This window comes from Carassius gibelio, chromosome B5, assembly GCF_023724105.1.
Source record: "Carassius gibelio isolate Cgi1373 ecotype wild population from Czech Republic chromosome B5, carGib1.2-hapl.c, whole genome shotgun sequence".
Taxonomy (NCBI): domain Eukaryota; kingdom Metazoa; phylum Chordata; class Actinopteri; order Cypriniformes; family Cyprinidae; genus Carassius; species Carassius gibelio.
The window spans coordinates 13509907-13535311 of record NC_068400.1 but is presented as its reverse complement, the minus strand read 5'-3'; the positions used below and the strand labels follow the sequence as shown (position 1 = coordinate 13535311).

Sequence of the window (25405 nt, the reverse complement as noted above, 5' to 3'; positions counted from 1 at the left end):
TATGAGCTGCTGGTGAAAAATGTTCCCAGCTAATGTTCCTCCAATAACATTCAAAGAACGTTTGTTTGAAGCTATCTGTTATTGAAATGTTGGCACCTAAATGTTATTTACATATTTAACTTTCGACTCGTTTCAGTTGGTTCAGAGAAAATTCTAAACTATTTAGTTTGTTTTATATATATAAATGTAACATTACCTAAATGTTTGCTCTAAAATAAAAGTAACCAATTAATTTTTTTTTATAAATGAATAAATATTAATACTAATTTAAAAAAAAATTATAAGTTTTCCTTACTTAATGGGAACATTAGAACGATCTTCTTAGAACGTTTTGTAATATACAGTTTGTCCAGCCATTCAGAAGAAAACACAGTTCAAATATGGCATCACAGATGTGTATGCTCATATTTTTGAGACAATGGGACCAGTGAAGCATGTACTGATCTTACGAGCAGCTCTAGAAACAAAGTAAAATGCTTTACTGATGGAGGAGACCTGGCACATCAACAAAGGACAGTGTTGAGGAGGTAGTTGAGTTGTGTAGGAGTTTCCCAACCAAAGCTTATATCAAACACAAGACATCTAAAAGAACTTGTAAACACAGGACATATTCATCTATGCTTTTTTTTTTTTTATCTGCACGTGTCCTATGACTGACTTCTGGTTAGTATTTAATTTTGTGCCTTTCTAGATCCGTTTGCAAACTGCAAAGGAATCTGCAGCTGAAGCAACACATGCAAATGTATTTATGCTGTAATCAAAGTTTGGGAAAAAATCTATTACACTTTGATATATATATATATATAGTTTGTAAGTATCAGCATTCACTGCACAAAATATTTGTTTTAATGGTTTAATGGTTTTCCGCAATGTCTTCTCTACACAATAATTAATATTCACTATAAAAAAAAAAGTTAAAAAAAAAAATGCATTAACTGACATTTCTCTCTCTTTTTTGTAAATGCATATTGATTCCTGATTTTTCACACTGATTTTTCGTAATACCATTTGAACAAAAAAGACAAAATGCATTAAGTAGTATCTTTTGTGCAGTGAATGTTGATTGTTGTTCAGAAAAGACACTCACAACAGCAAAATTTTTCCAAAGTTAAACTTCTGAAAAATGGCTAAAGGAAGCATCAGTGGACAACTAAATGTCACCGTTGCCATCAGTACTTTTTAAACAACATTTAAAAGATTTCATTTGCAGCGAATATAATAGTGGTTTTAAAATGGGTGACCAATCTGAAGCAGCATCTGGAGCAAGAAAAGTATCTTGAGCATATTGAGGGTTTACTGTAGAAACTATTTTGTTTTGTTACTGTAGAAACTACGTTTTTGTTATGGCATGAGTGTATGTGCAACATTACAACCATCACACTCTTGCAACATGTCTTGTGCATACAACCCCTGAAACATTTTTTGTTACACATTAAAACATTTTGCTATTCAACAAAAAGTAAAAACTATGAAGCTTTGGGAAGTGAAACATTAAATGTGAAAGAATGACGTGCAGTTTAATAAAACAAAAAAGCAGAGAGCGGTACCTGTAACAGCCACTGTGGTGATTGGTCGAGACTGTAACCCATCCCCTGACACCCCGGTCACACTGACCTCATAGCCAATGCCAGTGATCAGGCCCAAAACATCCAGTACGGTCTGGTTCCCCGGCACTATGAACTCTTGCGGCTCCAGCAGCTGACCAGAGTCTGACACCTTTACCTGAAAATGCCTGAAGCCCTCGGAGGAATCTGCCACCCAGGACACCCGAAATCCGTACGGGGTAATATCCGAAACGGTGAGATTTTCCACTCTAGGTAATGACGCTGGGTTACGTGGTACAGCATTCATTTGGGTCCCGTGGTTGAAGTGTTATAGGAGGGGACAATACAGGGTGAGGATGTATAATTGATTCTGCAGTGATTGCAAATTCAAAATAACTAGTAATTTGTCAAATGTTGCTCATCAGTCAGTATTAAGCTATGATTGTATGATATTTCTCAGTGTAAAATAATAAGAGCATTCAGTGGGTGCAATGTTAATGTCATTAGCTCAGGCTGATGAAAAAATGTATTTCCACACTGCAATTACTATTTTCTTTTCCTTGAGCAGGGCAAGTTAAGTTGCATACTGAAACTGCATCTGAACACAAGCAATATGTAATACATATCTATCGTCTACAAAAGAGACTTAAACTAAAATCTCAGGTAACTGAATACAACGCAAAACCACAAGGGAAAAAAAGAGCTTTTAAAGGTCAATTTACACCAAGACCAATGCGACAAATTATCACAAACCAATAAATAAGTAAAAAATGTGTATATATCAGTGTATATATATATACACTGAAATATACAGTATATTGTATATACAAATTAAATCTGTTTTTGTTTTTTACCACACAGACAAGAGGATCCAGTTTTATATTTTTACCAATCAAAAAAAATAAAAAAGAATAAAAAAGAAATCTCACTTAGTGTTAGAAGGCCTTTAGAGTTATTAAAGTAACCATGTAAATTATTACATGCATGCAAGTATGCGAAATAAATAAATAAATAAATAAATAAATAGTCACAGGCAGTTTCATAAATTTGCTTGCAACTAGTTCTAACCGGATGCAAACATTGTTAGTTCTGTCGAACTTCTGATTTGTTAGAAGCGTAAAAAATTTGCACAGTACCTGTACTGGTATTGAAGGAAACTGCTGGAGTTTGACGGCCACGAGACAGACCATAAAACACTATATCATAAACCGTAGAGTCCATAAGACCCGTGACGGTAACGTTCGTCTCTGCACCTGACAGCCTGAGCTCAACAACATCATACAGCTGCTCACGGTCAGTGACACGAGCAGCAAAGCCATCCAAGTGGCCTGACAGTGTGCTCCAGGACAGCGTCAAGCTATTCGGCCGTGTTTCAGACACCACAACGGGGCCCAATTTAGGCTTTGGCTCTGGATGAATGAAAAAGAGTATTTGGTATTGGTACGAAACTTAACGACAGCTAAAACAAGTGAAAATGTGAGGTTTAATACAGCAGGTATTTTCTGGATTATTTGCTTTAATGAAAAGCATCTGTGGTCTGCAGTCAATTGCTACAGCAAACAATTTTAACTAGGGACCCAGTATTATAATTACATGTATGTATGTGTGTGTGTGTGTGTTTGCATGTATACACATACACACCAATACTGTACAATACATATACAGTAAAAAAAAAAAAAAAAAAATTCTAAGCCACATTGGCATAATAAATAAAAGTAACCTTTTTTCTTTTAAGTTTATAGCTATTTCTACATTTGTAGTACGGACCAGATTTAGCCAAATCAGTGTTGTGAACTAAAACTAACTATTTAAATGATTTTTTTCTTAATTGAAGACACAAAACATTATACATAACATTTTGAACACACACACACACACAAACTATTAAAAAGACTAACAGACTAATCTTGTGCAAACAACAAAAAATAGCATGCTGCTTTCTGGACAAAAAGCTGATTCTGAATTGATGATATGAGAGCTGATAGCATGCGCTGCTGTACCTGTGGTCACTACAGTGGTCAGGGCAGCTGTGTTTGAGCCACCAGAGGTGGCGTAAAGCTTGATCTGATATTGTGTGTCTCCTCTGAGGCCGGTCAGCACCGTGGAGCGAACACCTCCGGGCAAGGTGCGCCCTGTAGCCTGCGTGGGCAAAGCAGACTCTCTCACCTCGACTATAAAATTATCAAACGCCTTCTCTCCCGTCCGCCAGGAGAGCGACACTGTGTCTGAGGTAATGTTTGAAACAACTAGCCCAGACAAGTCAGGCTCGGCCGCTACAGGGGGGAAAAAGCCAGCCATGGCGATTCGTTTAGTGTCTCTTTCTCTTTCGTTTAGAGATCTGTCCATGCTAACTTGGTGCCTAACTGACAGACAGCCTTGGTTAAAGGGATAGTTCAGCCAAAAATATTTCACTCACCCTCATGCCACCCAACAAACAGGGAACGTTCAGAAGCTTGGCTAATTCAGATTCTTTCAAATGAACGTTTTATCTGGTCTTTAATAATGTACTCAAATAAAATCTAAATTTTTTTTAGAATTTTTTTTTTCCGGAAACATTTTAGTTGGACAGTCATCCAACGTTTGTTAAAGGGGTCATGTGATGCTGCTTAAAAGAACATTATTTGGTGTAATGCAATGTATTTTTGCAGTTTAAGGTTCGAAAGACATTTTCCAAATAATGTACATTATTGTTGCTTCTCTGCCCAGCCTTTCTGAAATGCATTTTTCTTTTACAAAGCTCATTGGTCTTAAAAGCGAGGTGTGCTCTGATTGGCCAGCTATCCAGGGCATTGTGATTGGCCGAATACCTCAAGCGCGTGACGGAAATGTTGCGCCCCTTAACATACTGTAATGCTGTCTTCCGGCACGACCAGTCAAAACCAATAAACCCATTACAAACAAGGCAGTGGCACATAAACTAAACATAATTAGTGATTATAATGACTTATACTGTATTTTTACACATTGCGTTGCAAATCGAGATCATACTGTATCATATTGTACCAAGAGCTTGTAACACTCCAAAGAGAAAGGAAAAACTTAAACCACATCATATGACCCCTTTAAATGTAACTTGTTTCAGAATACATTCAACAGTAACATTCCCATAATGTTTGCAAAATGTCAAATTCACTGTCATGTACAAGTCGAACCTGAGGCGACATCTTGAGGCACCAGATTTTAGTATACACAAGTAGAAGGTTTGAAATGGCATGAGTAAATGCGATCTTTTGGTTGAACTACTGTACTCCTTTAAGGCCTGATTTATAATTTCCAATATAAACTAATGGGGGAAAACAGCAAGGAAACGAGTGAATTGCAGTTACCTGTGGAAGCGACAGCACTGACGGAGTCTGTTCTCCTTCCCTTCACGACTCCAGTGAGGTAAGCTATATAGTCAGTAGTCGGCCGTAGCCCAGTGATTTCATACGACTGTGTGCTTTGTGACAGATTATATTCGACTGGCTCCCGCTGCCAGCTAGAGTCTATAATCTCCAGGATAAACCTCTCAATATCTCCTCTTGTGCCATTCCATGAAATGGAGAAGCTCTCTGATGTAATATTAGAAACATACAGATTGCCAACCACTGGAGAGCTATCTAAAGGGAGAAACGGTTATTGGAATAACGCAGTTGCACTTCCTCTACAATATGAATAATTTGCATGTATTATTCCTGTTATTTCTAACCGAGGAAATATATGCTTTTGTCCTGTAAGAAATGCTATGAATACTGACTAGTGTTATGGATTAAGTTTTATAATGCACCTCAAGTGTGCTTACCGGATTAAGTCTGTTTTCCACACCCTGCATCTGCAGCATGCAAAGTGCATATTTATTTTTGCATGCAAGTATAACATGCTTTCTTATGTAAATTAGGTTTCATGATGATAACTTTTGTAATATCATAAAAAAAAATAAGGCAATACAATTTTTTTATTTGTTTGATATTAAAGAACCGGTACAGTAACAGAAACCACTTAGATTTCTGTATACTGTATAGATGCTTTGCTTACACACTACAGATGCAGGATGAAAAACACGAAAGAAAACACGAAAGCTGGGCAGAGAGCAAAAGCAGAACAAATTTTAAAAAAGGATAGGAAAACAAAAGAAGTATTTTTTAGTTATGATTTCTGAGGCTGTTTTGTTGTTTTTGTTCACTGTAGTGTCAAAACAGGTTAAAAACAATACTGGGTTAGTGCATATGAAGCATTTCACACAAAAGATGCATCAAGATTGGTTTCTATTCTGATTTATTCCTAATCCAAACAATAACATACAGTAATGCCCTATGCACAGTATAAATTAATGCTTTGATGATGCCCAGAAAGCAGTATGTCTGAATAATTATTTAAATCTTTTGATTATTTAATTATTGCATGTAATTATAAGTTAATATTTAATTAACAATTATTTAAAGTGGTATATTTTATCACAAATATTATTATAATTCATTAAAATATTGTTTGATAAATTTTTATTGTTCGCTAAATCATATTGTTACTTTTATTACATTCAAGCATTGATAATTAAAACAAAAAATGAAAAAGATCGTCTCGGTTAGGTATGGTAACCCTCGTTCCCTGAAGGAGGGAACGGAGACGCCATGTCGGTGACCGACGAATATGGGATATCGCTTCGATAGACCAATCTACTTTGAGTGTAAACTAAACGAGCCAATGCACATTGGCATCCAATTATTGCATCCAGCTGCCGCTGATCACTGCGTGAGTATAAGAGGGCAGCAGGTGCAATGCATACCAGTTTTTCGCTGAGGAGCCGAGCCGGGGAGCCGGCAGCTCAGCCGCGGTACAGCAACCATGGCGACGGGAAGTGGCGTCTCCGTTCCCTCCTTCAGGGAACCTTTCAGTCGGTCACTCTCGACGCCACGTCGGTGACCGACGAATATGGGATCCCTATCAAAGCGCCATGGGTGCTGCCCCTTCCAGTGCCCTGTGCGAGCCGCCTGCGCCCCTATTAGGTGTAGGCCGGGGCTCAGAACAAGTAGCTCCACTCAACGTTGTCAAAGCACTACCTCACTGGATGAGATTGGATTACACTGGGAAAACGTACCCGGTCCGCTTGGAGCCAGGACGCTGCGGAAGCCCCATCCTTCCTGAAGCAGGTCTCGGAGGCAAATACACATATAGCATCCGTTCAGGAGTATAAGGAGAAATTTGAGGTGATTAAAACCCTCTTGGGAAGGCAGAAGTCTGCCGGGGAAACACGAGCTCTAAGGCTATACCGTAGACCAGTGGTTCCCAACCACGTTCCTGGAGGCCCCCCAACACTTCATGTTTTCCATGTCACCTTAGTCAAACACACCTGATTCAGATCATCATCTTATTACTAGAGACCTAACCCTGTCAGACAAAGGAGAGATGCAAAATGTGCAGTGTTGGGGGGCCTCCAGGAACGTGGTTGGGAACCACTGCCGTAGACTACACACATACGAGTACTGCTTAGGTCTCAATATGGAACCTACCCTAGAATGGTTCTCACGGATACATCATGAAGGCCTGGTGCCGGACGTTCCACCGCGTCCAGCTGCTTAGGGTGATGGAGGATCTCAACAGGGTCTACAGTACGGACACTCTGGAGTAGTTTAAGCAAGCCAACACTAACCTGGGGCCTCTCAGTGCCACTACCCGTTTGAGGTGAGAACACAGGAGGATACCGGCTCTACACGAAGGCTATAGAACCTAGCGAACATGTTAGGGGTGGCCCAGCCCGCAGCTCTACAAATATCTGTCAGCGAGGGGCCATGAGCCAGCGCCCAGGAGGATGCAACACTTTTAGTTGAGTGAGCTCGCAACCTAAACGGGGAGGGCACATCCTGAGCCTGATAAGCCAGGGTTATGGCATCCACAATCCAGTGGGCCATCCTCTGCTTAGAGACGGCACTCCCCTTCTGCCGGCCTCCGTAACAGACAAAGAGCTGGTATGAGGTCCTGAAGCTTTGCGTGCAGTCTACGTAGCACCTTAATGCTCGGACGGGACAAAGCAAAGCCAGGGCTGGGTCTGCCTCCTCCAGGGGCAGCGCTTGCAGGTTCACCACTTGGTCTTTGAAAGGTGTAGTGGGAACCTGGATGGATTTAACCTCCTGGCCCCTCTAAGGAACCTGACGATGAGGTCATGCTTACCCAAAGACTTCCCATTCACGGGGTCATGGTACGCAGCAATAGCAGCAACCTGGACTTTGAGGGTGGAGGGAGACAGCCTTCGTTCCAGCCCTTGCTGCAGAAAGGACAGCACGACCTCAATCTGGAATCTTCGGGGGTCTTCTCGGCGAGAAGAACACCACTCGATGAACAGGTTCCACTTCAAGGCATAACCGTGTCTCGTAGACGGTGCTCTTGCCAAAGTGTTGGTGTTCGCTACCTCTTGGGGTAGGTCACCTTAAACCTCCACGTCCTGTCCAGGGCCCAGACATGGATTTTCCAAAGGTCTGGATGCGGGTGCCAAATGGTGCCCCATCTCTGAGTCAGTAGATCCTTCGTCAGAGGAATTGGCCAAGGAGGGGCTGTCGCAAGGAGCACTAGTTCAGGGAACCAGGTCCGTGTGGACCAATATGGTGCTACTAGCAAGACTTGCTCCTCATCCTCCCGGACGCTGCACAGTGTCAGTGCGAGAAGGCTCACTGGGGAAAATGTATACTTGCGTAGGTCCCGCGGCCAGCTATGTGCCAGTACGTCCGTGCCGAGAGTTCCCTCGGGCAGGGAGTAGAACAACTGACAGTGAGAGGTTTCTGGAGCAGCAAACAGGTCTACCTGAGCGGCTCTGAACCGCCTCCCAATCAGCTGGACTGTCAGGGGATGGAGTCGCCATTCTCCTGGGAGCATTGCTCGAGCCAGCTCATGGGCTGTATGACTGAGCAGGCCTGGAATGTGAACGGCACGAAGTGACCTCAAAACCTTCTGACTCCAAAGGAGGAGGTGGCGGGCGAGTTGCCAGGTGCGACGAGAGCGCAGACCACCTTGTCGGTTGATGTACGCAGCAGTCACAGTGTTGTCCATTCGGACCAGCACATGCTTGCCTCGTAAGAGACCTTTGAGATGGTTCAAGGCAAGGTGCTAACAACTCTAGGCAATTGATGTGCCACTGCAGCTGCGGGCCCGTCAAAACCCCTGAGACTGCATTCCCATTGTACCTGGCCCCCCAGCCGGTGTCGGAGGCATCCGTGTAAACCACAGCATGCCTGGAGATCTGCTTTAGGGGCACCCCTGCCCAGAGAAATGCAAGATATGACCATGGAGTGAGGGTTTGGTGACAGGCCGGTGTAACTTGGACCCGGCGAGTGCCGCGCTTCCACGCCCGCCTCAGGACTCGGCCATAAAGCCAGTGCTGGAGCGGTCTCATATGTAATAGGCCGAGCGGTGTAAGTGCCGCCGCGGCCTCCATATGCCCCAGGAGCCTCTGAAAGAGTTTCAGTGAGACCGCTGTCCTGCTCTTGAACGTATTCAAGCAGGCTAGCACCGACCGTACACGTTCCTCTGTGAGGCTTGCTGTCTATTCGACCAAATCCAACTCCATACCGAGAAAAGAGATCCTCTGCCACGGTGAAAGTTTGCTCTTTTCCCAGCTGTCCTGAAGCCCCAATAGGTTGCCGGAGCACCACATCCCTTTGCTCGCACAACTGATCTCAATCGTCTAAGTAGTTGAGAATGTGAACACTCTGCTCTCTGAGAGGAACGAGAGCTGCCTCCGTGACTTTCGTGAAGACACGGGGAGGCCGGGATAGCCCGTAGGGCGGGACCTTGTACTGATATGCCAGTCCTTTGGGTGCAGAAAAGGTCTGTGGCGCCGGAGGATGGACACATGAAAGTACACGTCCTTCAGGTCAATCGCTGCAAACCAATCTTGGGGACGGACGCACATGAAATTGTGTTTCTGTGTCAACATTTTGAACGGTAGCTGATGGAGGGCCCGATTCAAAACTCCATTACCCACCGCCTTTCTTGGGTACAATGAAGTACGGGCTGTAAAACTCCGTCCTCATATCGGCTGGAGGGACCAGCTCTATCGCGTCCTTCACCAGTAGGACTGCGATCTCTTCCCACAAGACAAGGACATCGGATGCTTTCACTGTAGTGAAGCGGACACCGCAGAGCTTGGGGGTTGCTGTGTGATCTGAATCGCATAGCCGAGGCTGATGGTTCACAGAAGCCAGCGAGACGGGCTGGGTAGCGCTGACCAGGCGCTTAAGAACCGTACAAGCGGGACCAGCGGAACCACAGCCGGGGCAGGATGTGTCGGATTGCCTCAGTCTAGTTTCTGGGCAGAGACTTGCTGGGCCAAGTTCTCGACTGCGTCACCAAAGAGGCCGGTCTGGGACACAGGGGCATTGAGAAACCGGACCTTGTCGGTGTCCCTCATGTCTGCCAGACCCAGCCAGAGATGGCGCTCCTGGACCACTAATGTGGACATCGCACTACCCAGCACCAGGAGGTGGCGGACTTAGGACACAATTGCATCGCAACCGCCCGCTCCACCGATGGGATTCCTGAATACCCCCTGAAGGTAGCGGAGCCTGGTTCGCAGCTCTGAGACGATCATATTCCCGCAGTGAGAACATGACTCATCCACGAAAGCCACCTCAGCGTGCTCGACGCCCAGACACGTGAGGCAGCGATCGTGACCATCACCCGTTGCCAGGTAACGACTGCACCCAGAAACGCACGGGTGAAACGGCATCCTTATAAGGACGATCCGTCTTCTTTACAAAGACGCACCTGTGAAGCTCTTTTAGAGAAATTTGCTCTTTAGGAAATGCTCTTTTTTGGCTGTTTGCAACACGACAGGGGTAGTGCAATCCACTCGACACAGGAATGACCGCCACTGAAGCGCTGTCTGGCCAACACACAAAGCTTCCGAGAGCGTGCTGAACTCGTAGTTCACAGCAGACACAGTTGAGCAGAGCGATACTAACGCTCGGCTCCAAAGCGAAAAGCTGGTATGCATTGCACCTGCTGCCCTCTTATACTCACTGCTGCCCTCTTATACTTACACTCGAAGTAGATTGGTCTATCGAAGCGATATCCCAAAGCTTCCGAGAGCTTCCGAGAGCGTGCTGAACTCGTAGTTCACAGCAGACACAGTTGAGCAGAGCGATACTAACGCTCGGCTCCAAAGCGAAAAGCTGGTATGCATTGCACCTGCTGCCCTCTTATACTCACTGCTGCCCTCTTATACTTACACTCGAAGTAGATTGGTCTATCGAAGCGATATCCCATATTCGTCGGTCACTGACGTGGCGTCGAGAGTGACCGACTGAAAGGGAACTATAGGTGTTATAATGTTAAAGATTAGCTATCAACAGAATATTAAAAGCCAGTAAATAACTAATTTAATTTTTACATTTATTTCTTTGAAAGTAATTTGTTTAAAAGAAGTTAATAATTGCTGAATCATTTTTAACAAGTGTTTTATTAAATTATCTTTTAATTACATTTTTTCTTTAAAAAAACTTTTTACTTAAAAAAAGATTTTTAATGATGGCTGAATCATTTTTAATAAGTGTTTTTAGATTTTTTTATTTTAATCAATTTTGTTTCTTAAAAAGCCCTTTTACTTAAAATATTTTCAGTTGTTTAATGAATTGAAAATGTACAATTAAAATAAATAATTGTAAAATAAAAATAAAAATCTAATTAAAGCATTGAAAATATTCAAAAAATATATTTACAATAAAAATAAATATATTTATTTTTATTGAAATGATTTTATTTTCAGTGGTTTACCTGCATATCATATGATGATTAACCAGCATCAGAGACCTGTGAAAATGCAAAAATGTTGCTAAATAATTGAAATATTAAATATTAAATATTTTAGACCAAAGGTTTGATTGACAAAAAAATTTGGAAGCCCTGACAAAAAATCCTCAAAATCAACAAAAATCTAAATGGACCTTACTTAGTCAATGCACATTGTTTCTATATTAAACCAAAAGTTGTTGATGAGATCACAATAAAGTGAATTCAATTCTATGTAATAGTATGAAATATGTTGCAATCACTGCAGCTCATCAAAACTCACCACAATGAGGTCAATGTGTGAGATGGGTACTAGTGCCATGCATTTGGGCAGCTGGATGAAATGGATGGAAGTTTAATGGTTTTGATTTCAGTGGAAGGAAATGAATGGTAACACAACATATTCTGTGCCCCAATGCAATCAACTATGAGGACAGACCGACACAGTGGCTGGAACAGTAGAGGTGACAATCAGTTAGCTTTGTTAAAAGAAGTCATTTCTCAAATAAATAAATTATGATTAAGTGTTTGTTCATCATTCTCAACGGACCCATGCAACAAAGATGTTTGGATTTTGTGAAAAATTAAGAGGAAACGTTAAAGCACAGAAGCACCTGCTTGACACCACAGCTCCCAACTAGAAAAAAAGAAAGATTGGAAAGAGAGAAAAGATGAAGGGAAAAAAGGCATGATAGATAATGGATGTCCCATGCTTTTTTTTAAAAAAAAAGAGGTGCACTTAATTGCACTAAATTTGCACTTGTAGTGTGGGTCAGTGTTTCAAACTATATATTTAAAAAATAAAAAAGTACTTTTATTAATATTAATAGAATATTAATGTATTTAGGATAATACATTATTTTACTAAGTGTCAAATTAAAAGCATACGTATATAAACTAATAAAATATATAACAAAACATTTGTATTATGTAAAATGATTATGATTATGAAGTATTATAGTAATAAAATATCCATATAATATAATAATTATGACGTGTAAGAGTATATTTAATGTGTAAAACAATATAAAATATATTATTCATATTGAAGCATTATATTAATTAATAATGTATATTTGTAACATTTTATACCATGCAAATATTTGTAACATATATATTCTGAAATATATTCATTTAATATATCAAATGAAATATTAGTATAATATTTATGATAATTAAGTATAATTAATAAGTGTTGATTTTTTACAGTCTGTATATATAACTTCAACTAATTGCATTTAATATAAATTTTAACTATGATTCCAAAATGTAAATGCACATTCAGTTTGCCCTGAAATATATTTTTGTGTAATAATCTATGTTTTAAAAGTCTGCTAAAGTGCACCTCTTTTTCAGCAGGGATATCCAAGTAAGCATGGGTACCTGTAGCTGCTTGAGTGTAGATCGACCCCAGGATCGAGCCCTGATGCACTCCGTATAACGTAATTATATAGGATGTGTCGGGACTGAGTCCAGACAGCCATAAACTACGTGCATCACCAGATACCGAAAGGTTCTGTCTTTCTGGACCTGCTGAATTTGCCACTTCAATCACAAAACTGTCAAAGGTAGAGCCATCATCAATGGTCCAGGACACATTGAAGCTATCCCAAGACACATCAGACACACTCAGACTGCCAATCTGCGGCCTCTGCTCCTCTGACGGAGAAAGAAATCAGACATGAGTTATTGTCACTGAAATTAATTACATTTGCATAATGAAATGAGCTGAACTTGGCAGTGCCACTGGCTTAACGTAATGACAGATAAAACAGTTAATAGATGAAATGAAATGATATGGATAAAGACACGAGGCACAGAGAGACAGTGTTCATTCATGTTGAGAAATAATCATTCATGATGATCAGATAAAACATTATATTAATTGTATCATGCTATAATCCCAAGGGGAGGCTTCTCATGAAAAGTTCAGAAACAATTCTGCAAGTGAGGTACTGAGATCACATCTCGGGGAATAACAAAAACGTTAAGTGAATATGGGTTTGATTGGAGAAAGTGAACTTTTAACAAAAATATATATACACTACAGTTCGAATGTTTGGGGTAGGTAAGATTTTTAAAATGTTTTAAAATGAGTCACTTCTGCTCAGCAAGGATGTGTTTATTTGATCAAAAATACATTAAAAGCAGTACTATTATAATTTGAAATAACTGATTTCTGTATACACATTTTAGGGTTGTTAAAAACTAAAACCATAAAAAAAACATTATTTCAGTATATATATATATATATATATATACATATTACTGACCCCAATATTATTATACTAAATATATAACATGCACAAAATGACACTCGCAACTATGACAGCAGACAAGCTAGAATTATCAACAGCGTTTCAGTTCTCCTGGACTGTTTTCATTTTAGTCCTGGTAGTCCACACAAACCAAAGCCCACAGCCATTTTTCAAGCACTAGGTGTGGTTTCTTGGTATGGACCAAAAAATCATATAAACTAACCAAATAAACCGAACTGTGACGTCAAAAGGACTTGGGTTTGCATCGAAACACAATTTTTCCACCAACTGTCCTACGCCTGCAGAATTGCCCCAAGATGATGGGATAGCTTTTACTTTTTAAGAATGACTTTGAATGAATGAATAAATGAGTAACATTTGTATTATCATGGATACTGGAGTTAAAGCGGATGACGGATGTCTGTGGTTTCTGAAGCTCATGTCCATGTACCTGTCTTGATGTGAACATTGACTGGTTGGGATTTCTCGCCCTCCTTCATCCCATACAATGTAATCTCATAAAGCGTATTAGGGTTCAGTCCATCTACTTGGACCTGCCTGGCTTCTCCAGACATTTCAATAACACTGTCTTTGGACTTATTTGATGTTGAGTTCAACTCAATGATGAAGCTATCGAAGGCTCCTTCAGGAGCTGACCAAGACAGCCTCAAACTATTCCTGCTCACATCAGTGAGGTTTAGGTCACCCGGAGGCCCTTGATTCGGGCCCGCGAGTTCATCACCTGAGGCTTCAGCTTTAAAATCCTCTGTTAAAAGAGTGGAGGTAGAGACTGATGGCTGGACCTCCTTATGGAGGCTTGGTAGTGTTGTTGAAACGCTTTTGAAGGTCAAAGCAACGACATCAGGAGAGGTAGACTTTGGTGCTATAGAGGAAAGTATTCAGTGTGTTTAAGGTCAGAGATTTAAGACAAGACAAAATTAGCAGAGATTTGCCTGTAAAAAAAAGAGGTTATTGATCATTAACTAACTGCACAAATAAAATATGACTATATATATTTTAATCTACCGTTTATCTCCTGTATATCCTGGGAAGTGGTTTTCTGATTGCATGATAAATAATAGCAAATTAATTTATTTTGAAACATCAAAAGTACGTTTCGAATGGTTTTTAATTATTATGATGGTTAATCATACTCTAACTGTAGTGCCATGAGGGGCGAATTCACCAAAGACCACTTTAACATGAGTATTTCCTCATGTCTGTCAGGGTTATTACGCAAAAACCAAAACTAAAACCATAAAATACAAAAATCTGTTACTTAAAATAAAAACAAAAATAAATAAATAAATTATAATAAAATGATAAACTAAAATGTATACTGTACACACGCACGCACACACACACACACACACACACACACACACACACACACACACATATATAATAAATAAAAATGAAAAGATCCTATATAGACAAAAAAAAACTAATAAAAAAGACAAACACACAACAAGTTATTACAACTTTGACGAAAATGAAAATGAAAATGTTATGTACAAAAATAAAAATTAACGTAAAATATAACGTATTTATAAAAAAAAATAGGCTAATATTATCTCACTGATTTGTCATATTGTACACCAAAATTCAAAGAGAGAGAGAGAGAAAAAGAAAGAAAATTAAGCCAATTTCAGGACCAATTAAATTGTATGCATTGTGGTATGATTTTAAGGTATATATGAAATGCATAGCAATAGCACTGTGAAGTGAGTATTTCTTTGTGAATCCGCCCCTCAGTTTCTCAATGTAAGCTGAGGTTTGAGTTACACTTCATGCAGTATAACTCAATTCACATGCACATAATGTTACCGCTTGTTTCAAGCAACATGCACGTATCTGAAAACATCCGACATTAATGACCATGAGCCATTAATTGCTGAAGTTTCCAAGTAGTCCACTAGAGTGGAAGTACATGGGATGCTTCAGGCTGATGGATAATCCATGCAGACTTCAAGATGTTTTGAGGAAAGGACATGCATGAAGTCGATTCTGAGAGTTTTAACAAGTCACCGACAATATTCTGTGCTTAACAGCCTTCCATGCATTTTTACCACACAGTTTAGTTTGTTATGAGGATTAATAATTTTAACCACTGCGAAAACTTGTTGATCGTGGATCTCTTTGTCTGAGCCAATGAGCTGCTATATGCACTGGACTGGGTGATATGCTATATCCTCACAAAATAGAAAATATCTCATTGGCTAAAACAGCATTAAAGTTCAATGCCTGAACCAATATGACTTATGGAAGTCAAGGAAGCCTCTAGGTGGCATTTTTATAGGCTATATGTGTGTAATTTTTAGGCATTAAAATGTTTGGTTAGAAATGTAACATTTATTTAAATATTGTAATAAATATTACTTAAAAGAAATATAAATTAAATTAAATTAAAAATTAAATTAATCAATCAAGCAATATTTGTCTCATGGAAGTTCCTGCATGACATGTATATATATATATATATATATATATATATATATATATGCACGATTACATATTTTAATAAATAAATATTTAAAATAAATATGAATTAATTAAAATATTGCTGTTTACTTCTATGCACTGGTACATTTGGAAATGTTAAATGCCATTCTTTCTTGTATTCATATATTTAAAAAAAAGAAAAAAAGAATAAACAATACTTCTTGCATCAAACAACTTGAATTGGATACAATAATTGTTAAAATGTTGGCTCCTCTTATTGAAAAACGAAACAAATAAAAAACTTTGTTTGACTAAAAGCAAAAGCATACCAATTTTTTTTTTTTTGTATCACCCAGCCCAAATACACATCAATATCCTGACGCATCATCATGCATGTCTTTGTGCTCGACCATATGACAGATGGGAGCAGTTGCATATTGTACGTCATGCAAAACTTGTGATTTCATTCTTAAACCTATGAGTTTCACAAAAGAAAGTTTTACAGTACATTAAAGTTGTAATGGCACTAAATCAAACAGATGACGTGAAACCCAAAAGAAAGTTTATACCTGTAACTGCAACTGCTTCTAGCAGTGAAGATCTTTGGTTATTGGATATTCCATAAAGCCTTACGTGGTACTCCATGGAAGCCTTTAGGCCACGGATTTTAGTGTCATTCACCTCCCCGTGGAGATGAACCTCCTCCTTCCATTTCCCTGAGAAATCTTTAAGTTCTACAGTGTAACTATCATAGCCAGTGTGTTTATGTGACTCCCACGCAAGATCAAATCCTTCAGATGTGACATTAGACACGGTCAAGGTGCCAGTGGGATCCTCGTGTCCGCTCCCAGAGAACGGGATCTCTGAGTTGTCGAGAGACACAAAGCTAATGACATTGTCATCGGTGCCTTTGGCTGAACCGAGCTCAGGAAATGTGTTCGCTAGATAAAAAGTGAAAGATGCTACAAGAAAAAGACAAAAACATATGACACTTGGGAAACGATATGATAGCACATGCAAATCCCTTAATTCACAACTGATTATGATCGAATATCGTCCTCAAGATGGATTGCATGGTTTATCAGCAAAAAGCCTCACACTGTTCCCATACCAGGTGCAACAGACCAAGTTATTACAGTGTACAAGTACACAAAACAGCTAACTTCGACATGCTTGATGTTTAACATACAGAATTTTGACCAATGAGATTGCATTGTGGGTGGGGCTTTCCAGAAACTCAGATTTACATAAAAGAGCTTCTGTCCTTTATTGTGTTGCTGCTGGTTTGGACACAGTGTCATAAATTAAGACCAGAAACATACTTTACTCAAGTACACAAACGCAGGCATGAATACTTGGCCAATGCACTACAAGTATGCAGATCTTTTGAACCTACTAATAGTTCACCTTAAGAGAAACATTTGCTGAAAATGTACTCACCATCAGGCCTGCACATGTTCAAGCATGTTAAATAAAAAAGTCCTCGACATCAGGCCATGCAGGATGCAGATGAGTTTGTTTGTACATCGGAACAGATCTGGAGTAATTTATCAGTGCATCACTTCCTAACCAATGCTCTGGAGTGAATGGGTGCCGTCAGAATGAGAGTCCAAACAGCAGATAAAAACATCACAATAATCCACTCAAGTAAGTAATCCAGTCCATCAGTTAACATCTTGTGAAGTGTAAAGCTTAATGTTTGTATGAAAATATCCATCGAAGCATTTTTTACTTCAAATGTCACCTCTGACCAAAATGTCCATAATCCATAATGACGTTTCATCCAGTGAAAACGTGTTTCTCCTGTTTTCCTCACACATCAAAATCCACCAACCTATTTGTTTAAAAAATATTTTGGACTGTTTCTACTTGCAAATAGTGCTTGATCTGTGCATATTTTTCTCCTGATTCAATTGAGATGCCTTTTCACTGGAGAAAACAATATTATTAAAAAATTTAAATACAGACTTGTTTGCACTATTTTTTTTTAATTTGCAGGTTTTCACTTCACAAGATGTTAACTGATGGACTGGAGTGGTGTGGATTATTGGGATGTTTTTATCAGCTGTTTGGACTCTCATTCTGACGGCACCCATTCACTGCAGAGCATCCACTGATGAGCAAGTGATGTAATGCTAGAATAAGATGGCCTGAGGGTGAGGACATTTTCATCTTATGCATTGCACTGGTGATGAAAATACAGTTTTTTCCTTATGTTTTATAACTTATTTTTAAATAATATAAGCAATTTCCTGTGAATGCACTGTTTTTTGTCCAGTTAAAATAACTGGAAGTGGCTGAAACAGCGAAAACCTTGCATTCTTCAAGTACATTGAAAATAAGGTGTACTGTAAAAACATGCCAATTTCAGACAATTGTTTTTGCAGTGTGAAATTCATTCATGTTAAGAATGCAACACACACATGAATGGCAGTGCAGAATAAACTGCATTCTGACAGACGTCATAAAAATTAAATGCAAATAGAAAATGTTCTTGCACAGAGTATGTTTCAGGCCTAAAACTGATTATTTTAAATAGATATTTGGGGAAAAATGCATATAAAAGTTAGTTATGATACATTTCACAACACAATCTTTGTTGTCCACACCTGAAAACAGAACATTGACATTATCACGATGGACAAAAACAAACAAAATCAACTTGACTCTAGGAACTGCTCACCTGTGGAAGCGGTGATAGTGGCAGGACCACTTCTCCTCCGCCCACGTTCTGCCACAAGGGTGACGGTGTAGCGCATGCCAGGGCTCAAGCCGCTCAGGGTGTAGGGTGTAGCTGTGGTAGCAGGCAGCTCCACTTCTTCCCGTCGACCGTCGGCAGAGACGAATGCTAGCCTGTAGGTGGAGAACTTGGCCCTGGGTCTCTTCCAGACCAGTTCCAGGGTGGTTTCGGTGGAGTCTCGCACTTCCAGGTCTCGTGGCGCATCCAGATCTGTGTGGGTGGAGGTTCAAAATGACAGCACAAAAGAAACATTGATGCCAGGAAACTGTGATGGCGTCGGCATTCAAAAAGACTGAAGTGATAAAGACTAGTCTGTCATCATCTATTCACTCTCTATTCATGTCGCTCCAAACCTGTGTCTTTTTTGAGGTTTTAGGATAATTTTTGTGGTGCTTCATATGATGAATGTGAGTCAGATGTTGTCAAACTCCAAAAAAAAAAAAAAAAGAAAAAGAAAGAAAAAAAGTTTTAAGCCATACTGGTTTAGAAAGACATCTGGGAAAATTATCTCCTTCAAAACACGTTATTGTTCTAAGTTTCAATTTTAGTAGGCATCTTTATAAGAAAAAAAACAAAACAGTATGAACTTATATGAAGAGTAATGCACACACACACACACACACACACACACACACACACACACACACACACACACACACATATATATATATATATATATATATATATATATATATTATTACTTTATTTTCATTTCATCTTTCAAAAATGGTGGTGTATATATATATATATATATATTCACTCAGTTGTTTTTCATAAGGTAAATAATTATGTAATCATTTTATAAAATAAAATATTGATTTTTATTAAATAATAATAATAATAATCATAATAATAATAATAATTTAATACATTTTTAAAGCAACTTCTGTGATCAAATCTACATTTTCAGCATCATTCCTCCAGTCTTCAGTGATCATTCCTTCAGTCTTCACATGATCCTTCAGAAACCATTCTGATGAATTGCTTCTCAATAAATATTTATGATTATTATCAATTCCAAAAATAATTCCATGTACAGAAAAGGAACAACATTTATTTTAAATATAAGTATTTGGTAATGATAAAAGAAACGTATCTACTGTCATTTAAAAAAAAATATATATTTTAATCAATTTAATGCATCCCTGCTGAATAAAATGTCTTAACTTCTTTAAAACAACAACAAGAACAACAAAAGTGATCTCAAACTGTGACACAGTTAGCGTCTGCAGCTGGGTCTCACCGGTCAGTGCGTTGGTGGTCGCTGGCTCACTCTCTCTTTCATTCTGAACGGCTGTGACTCCAATACCGTACTCCGTTCCAGGCTTCAGGCCTACGGCACACCAAATCCATTAATCCAGCAGATGAAACACTAAACTGATGCATTTTCAAGCAGGGAACGAGGGGAACATTTCTGTTTTATATCTCTATTTGAATCTTTTCACTACTTATGTGAGTTTCTTTTTATAGAATGTAAATCAGAGGATTTTTTTAAGTGGTTGCATGCATCAAAAGCACATCAGCAAACAAAGGTCACTTTCTTAAAAAAATGTCCTGGATATAAATATGTATTTCGATTTTTTTATTTTTTATTTTTAGAAAACATGACTTAATATCTCAAGTAATTTTTGATCTGCAACTAGCAGATAAAGTATAATTCTTAACATTTTGCTCAATTACAGCAGCATGGTTTTACCTGTGATCGTGGCCCGTGTCGTGTCTCCAGCTCTTCTGGGGAACATGTCTTCACCATGAGCACCTCCTGAGATCGGACCGTATTTGATACGGTATCCATCGATGGATGAGCGACTGTTTTTCCATTCCAGTGTGATGCTGTTGTCAGTCTGATCAACAGCTTTGAGGTCAGAGGGGGCATCCAGACCTGAGACACGCAGAAAACCACCACAGCATCATTAAAACATTTGTTTGAGTTCATCGTTATATATGTAGTCTGTAAGCTTTCATACTCGTGGTGAAACTCTCAAAGATGGGCTTGCTGGTCACGTCTCCCCTCTTTGAATGGAGAGACACTCTGTATTCAGTGTCTGGTTTCAGGTCTTCCAGGCTGTACTGCGTGTCTGTGGCCGGGAGGTCGACATCTCGATGGATTAACGGATCTGTGCTCGGTCCGTACGATACCCTGAACCCGTCCACCTCAGCCACGGGCCTGGACCAGGAGATCACTGCAGACCGGTCTGTCACATCGCCAACATCAATCCGCCCTGGAGAATCGATTCCTGCAGCAAGAGGATAATACTATTCAGTTAAAATAAAGGGTAACAATTTATTTTAAGGTGTCCTTGTTACACGTTACATGTACTTACTTAACAATAAAGTATGCATAATTACATGCAAGTAATATTACTCAGTAATTAAATGCATAATTACACTGTGACAAGGACATCTTAAAATAAAGTGTATGCATGGCACAGTATACGTTTGGGTCATATGAGGATGTATAATTAATTCTGCTGTGACTGCATAGTCAAAATAGCTTATTTTTTTATCAAATGTTTCTCATCAGTTTGTAAATGTTCAGCTATTATTAAAAAACTTTTTTATTTCCTTTTTTTTCATGTAAAATAGAGTGGGTGCAGTAGAACTGCATGTAAAAGCAATGACAAACAACAACAAAAAATCCTGTATGGAATCAATCTAATCATCCATCTGTGTTAATGTCATCAGCCAACATGAGCTCAGGCTGATGCAAAAATCAGTTTCCACACTGCAAATACTGCTTTCTTTTTCTTAAGCAAAGCAAGTTAAGTTGCAAACTGAAACTTCATCTGAACACAAGCCAACTGTAATATATTTACTGGCTGTGAAAGCTTCTAGGACTAAAATCAGATAATTGAACCTAATGCAAAATTGCAAGGAAGAAAAAGAGCAAACTGAACCTATAATATATATACACACACACACACACACACACACACGCACACACACACACACACACACACACACACACACACACACACACACACACACACACACACACACACATATATATATATATATATATATATATATATATATATATATACACACATATGCACAGTACTTATGTACTGTAAAATAATTCACACTTTTGTTCAGCAAAGAGACATTAAACTGATTAAAAGTGACAGTAAAGACATGAAGGAAAAGATTTCTATTTCAAATAAATGCTGTTTCTTCTGTCATTTTCTATTAATCAAAGAATCTTGAAATAAAAATGCATCACGGTTTTTTCAAAAATATTAAGAACTGATAAGACTAATATTAAACACTGATTAAAAACTGTTTTCAGCATTGATAATAATATGAGCGGAACCAATAATCATCCTTAAAAATGCCTAATATGAAGATTGTATGTTCATTTTTTATAAATCAGGGCTCTAGACTCTAGTCTTTTGTGACTAACTTTCTCAGTTGGTTGCATGAGCACATCATTTGGTCGCATTTGTTTTTCACAAGCTTTTTAACTTAATATTAGCTTAATGTTTTTGCCCTCTAAGTCTGTGCAAAAACCCCAGTGATGATTGACTTAGCAAACAGCACTTATAAACGTGATTAGGTCTTTTCAAGTCAGTCGATGTCTAGGGAATTCTTTCATGCGGTAAATAAGATTTAATGCACTGAGAAGCACAAATTTGTGATGGAGATCTCCAAATCTAGAAATCTGAGCGCTTTTACAGGCAGTAAAATGGGGACGTAAACTAACTACTGTGAGAAATCAAGGGCCTTTAGAAAATAAAAATGCCTTATTGGTTGTTATCAAGGACCTCATGTGTGCAGAGGCTGTAAATGTCAAGCCAGACACATGGATTGTCCAGTTTTCTCACGGTTAAGGTCTGAATTGGATTGTTAAAGCTTTATTGGCCGGCCCACGTGGGATGTTTCATAAGGTTAAATGATGACGACTATTCTTCTTGGCCTTTCTTAACAGCAGGCCTTCACATTCTTTACTGCGGAGCTACTTTCACCTTCAACCTCCGACACTTTAGAGACGTTTAGCAGATGTAGATTAAGCCAAACGCTCCAGTCAGTAACCGGACGGATCAAAAGCAATGCCTTCAGTTTAATTCGGATCATGACACAGACTATAAACAAGAGGAAAGGTTTACTTTAGAGAAGGTGCATTACTTGTTACTACAGTTGAGTTTGTTCCGGGTCCTCTGGTGTTGTTCTTTATGACCGACAAAGTCACTTCATACTCTTGTCCCGGCCCGAGTCCCGGCTGCTCAAAGCTGGTCTGGGAAGGTGTCAGATTGTTCACTATCTTCCCGTTTTCTTCCTTCTGTTATTGAGAAGATAGAAAAACATGCATTTAGCTTCATTTAATATTGATAGTTTTTTTTGCAAAACTTGTGATGCATTTAACTAAGAAAATTATTACATCAGTAGTTTGCAAACATTTATTGTCCAAAAAAGGCCTCTTTTCTTCAATGCAAACATAATTTTGTAAATATGTATTCCTGATTCCTCACTAATTTTTGGAAACTTAAAATGATTGGCCAAAACAACCAATCTAGATATTTCTAGATATTTAGATGTTAAGATTTAGAAATCTAGATATTTCCTTTTTAATTCACTGCCCTCAACAACCAGAAAATAAAAGGTATTCTAATTTGTGATTTTTAGACTTTAAAGGCATCTTAATTAATAAAAATCTATAGCCCCATATGAACTTTTATAACGAGTATACATTTTTGTAATTATGCCAAGTTATAAAATATTTATAAATTAATATATTTATAATATAATCAAACTGTTGTTTAAAAATATTTATTAATAATAAATAGAGTAAATAAACAGAATTTAATAAATATAATAATATCATTTTTTAAATACCTTGGAGTTAACTTACAAAACATCTCAGAGACATTTTAATACAAATAAATAAATAAATATTTGTTTGTTGTATTTCTGACCCAAATTATTATCGTTAAACAAACAAACAAACCAATAAACAATTGAATTCAATAAAAATCTTTTAAAAAATATTAATAAAAAATCTTAACGGTTCAAAAATAGTCTCCTATTTTTAAATAAATAAAATCTTAAAACTCCATGGACACACTTATAATGTAATTTTATTGAGAAGAAATTGAGTAAAAAAAATACAAATAAAAATCCTTGGAGTCAAAAAAGGTTGAGCACCACCGATCTAGATGACCTCAATATATACTATAAATATAATAGAGTCTATATTTATACCCCCATTACTGAAAGTCATGATATGACAGAGAAAATGTGTTATGCATCTTAATTTTTATTAGTTTCCTAAATGCTGGTGGCATGAAACAACAGCAGTGAAAGTGAGCAATAAGTTCAAACATCTGGGATTGCTGGTGCGCCATTAAAGTGAGTCTTAATGGAGACTTTATGGTTCAAGAATCGTTTTTTAAATGAGTGTATGAGCTCATGGCTGCCTGCAGCTCTGACTCAAATGAAGAAAATGCCCCTTCGCATCATTATAATGAACGGTGATTAAATTATCCATTACTCTGTTTTAAATATGAGAGAGAGGATCTGAAACAAGCTGCGTGACCATCTAACCCTGGCACCTACAGCCTTTAGGAATAAACCTCCGTGTGAACATCTTACCGCAGTAAATCTATTGACCTATAGGTTGAGCAGCTGCTACAGAGATAAATTTTTACTATTAGTTTTACTGCCAGTAATTAAACTGATGAAAGCATTTCAACTATTTAGCATTTGGGGTATTTCAACACTTTGCTTTATAGCACTTCATGAATATGGCTCTGATTGCTTCCACATCGAGGGAAGATGGATTTTATGAAGTTAATGAAACTGACCTAAATTCCAATGCCTAGTAAGGCACTAAAAATATCTTTTGTCGTATTTTCTGTCTCAAATGCTTGAAAAATAATTCAATACTAATAAGGTCATAATTATTCAAATATATAAAAAATAAAAAAAACTCGAATAAATTAAAACACTTTAAAAAATAATAAACTAAAAATAATAAAAACAAATTAACCATCCAATTAGGCTTTTTATGCAAACATAATTTTCTAAACTTTCTTCTTTTTATTTCTTCAAAAATATTTTGTTTACCATTTTCTTGATAGGTTCATATTTACACGTAAAACAAATAAATTGATTATATTATTGCTACTTATATTGTATATTATTAATATAATATAGTTTATTTTGTGACTCAAATTATTTGAGTCTGAGGGGCTATATATATATATATATATATATATATATATATATATATATATATATATATATATATATATTTTTTTTTTTTTTTTCAATAAAGTAATAATTATTAAATTTATTAATTTAATAATAAATAATATAACAACAAATAAAATGACAAAAAACGAAGAAAGAATAATGATAATTTTTACATAAAACATTTGAAAACCATGAAAAAAATGTGTGTCTCACATTGTCATTTTAGGTGAAATTATCTTGCTCTCGTATCAGAGACAAAAGACTAAGAATGAATGAATTATTTAATCATAAACTAGATTATTGGCTGATAAAATCTGATTTTGACAAAATCATATTCACATTTTATTTGAAATCCATATAAAATCATATTTTTTTTGCGACGTGATGTGTATGAAATCTCATAGACAATGTGCAGGAGATTTCTACAAATGCATCTGAATTCGCTAATTTTGTGCCAAGATAAGAGCCTTCAG

At 37.9% G+C, this 25405-nt stretch overlaps 1 protein-coding gene across 3 annotated transcripts in view; it reads right to left on the bottom strand.

Moving 5' to 3' along the window:
• The window catches only part of tnca (tenascin Ca), a 57109-nt gene that overhangs the window by 13833 nt on the left and 17871 nt on the right, over nucleotides 1-25405 (bottom strand). Inside the window, exons 6-17 of one of the 3 annotated variants that reach the window (XM_052556376.1) lie at nucleotides 22866-23019; nucleotides 20708-20977; nucleotides 20437-20622; nucleotides 19984-20073; nucleotides 18684-18950; nucleotides 16570-16962; nucleotides 14010-14441; nucleotides 12684-12959; nucleotides 4871-5143; nucleotides 3545-3817; nucleotides 2681-2953; nucleotides 1548-1826 (exon numbers count right to left, since the gene is read on the bottom strand). In XM_052556376.1, coding sequence (XP_052412336.1) covers nucleotides 1548-1826; nucleotides 2681-2953; nucleotides 3545-3817; nucleotides 4871-5143; nucleotides 12684-12959; nucleotides 14010-14441; nucleotides 16570-16962; nucleotides 18684-18950; nucleotides 19984-20073; nucleotides 20437-20622; nucleotides 20708-20977; nucleotides 22866-23019 — 3166 coding nt within the window. The remainder of the gene's footprint in view (nucleotides 1-1547; nucleotides 1827-2680; nucleotides 2954-3544; nucleotides 3818-4870; nucleotides 5144-12683; nucleotides 12960-14009; nucleotides 14442-16569; nucleotides 16963-18683; nucleotides 18951-19983; nucleotides 20074-20436; nucleotides 20623-20707; nucleotides 20978-22865; nucleotides 23020-25405) is intronic. The other 2 variants (XM_052556377.1, XM_052556378.1) reach the window with 2 other exon arrangements.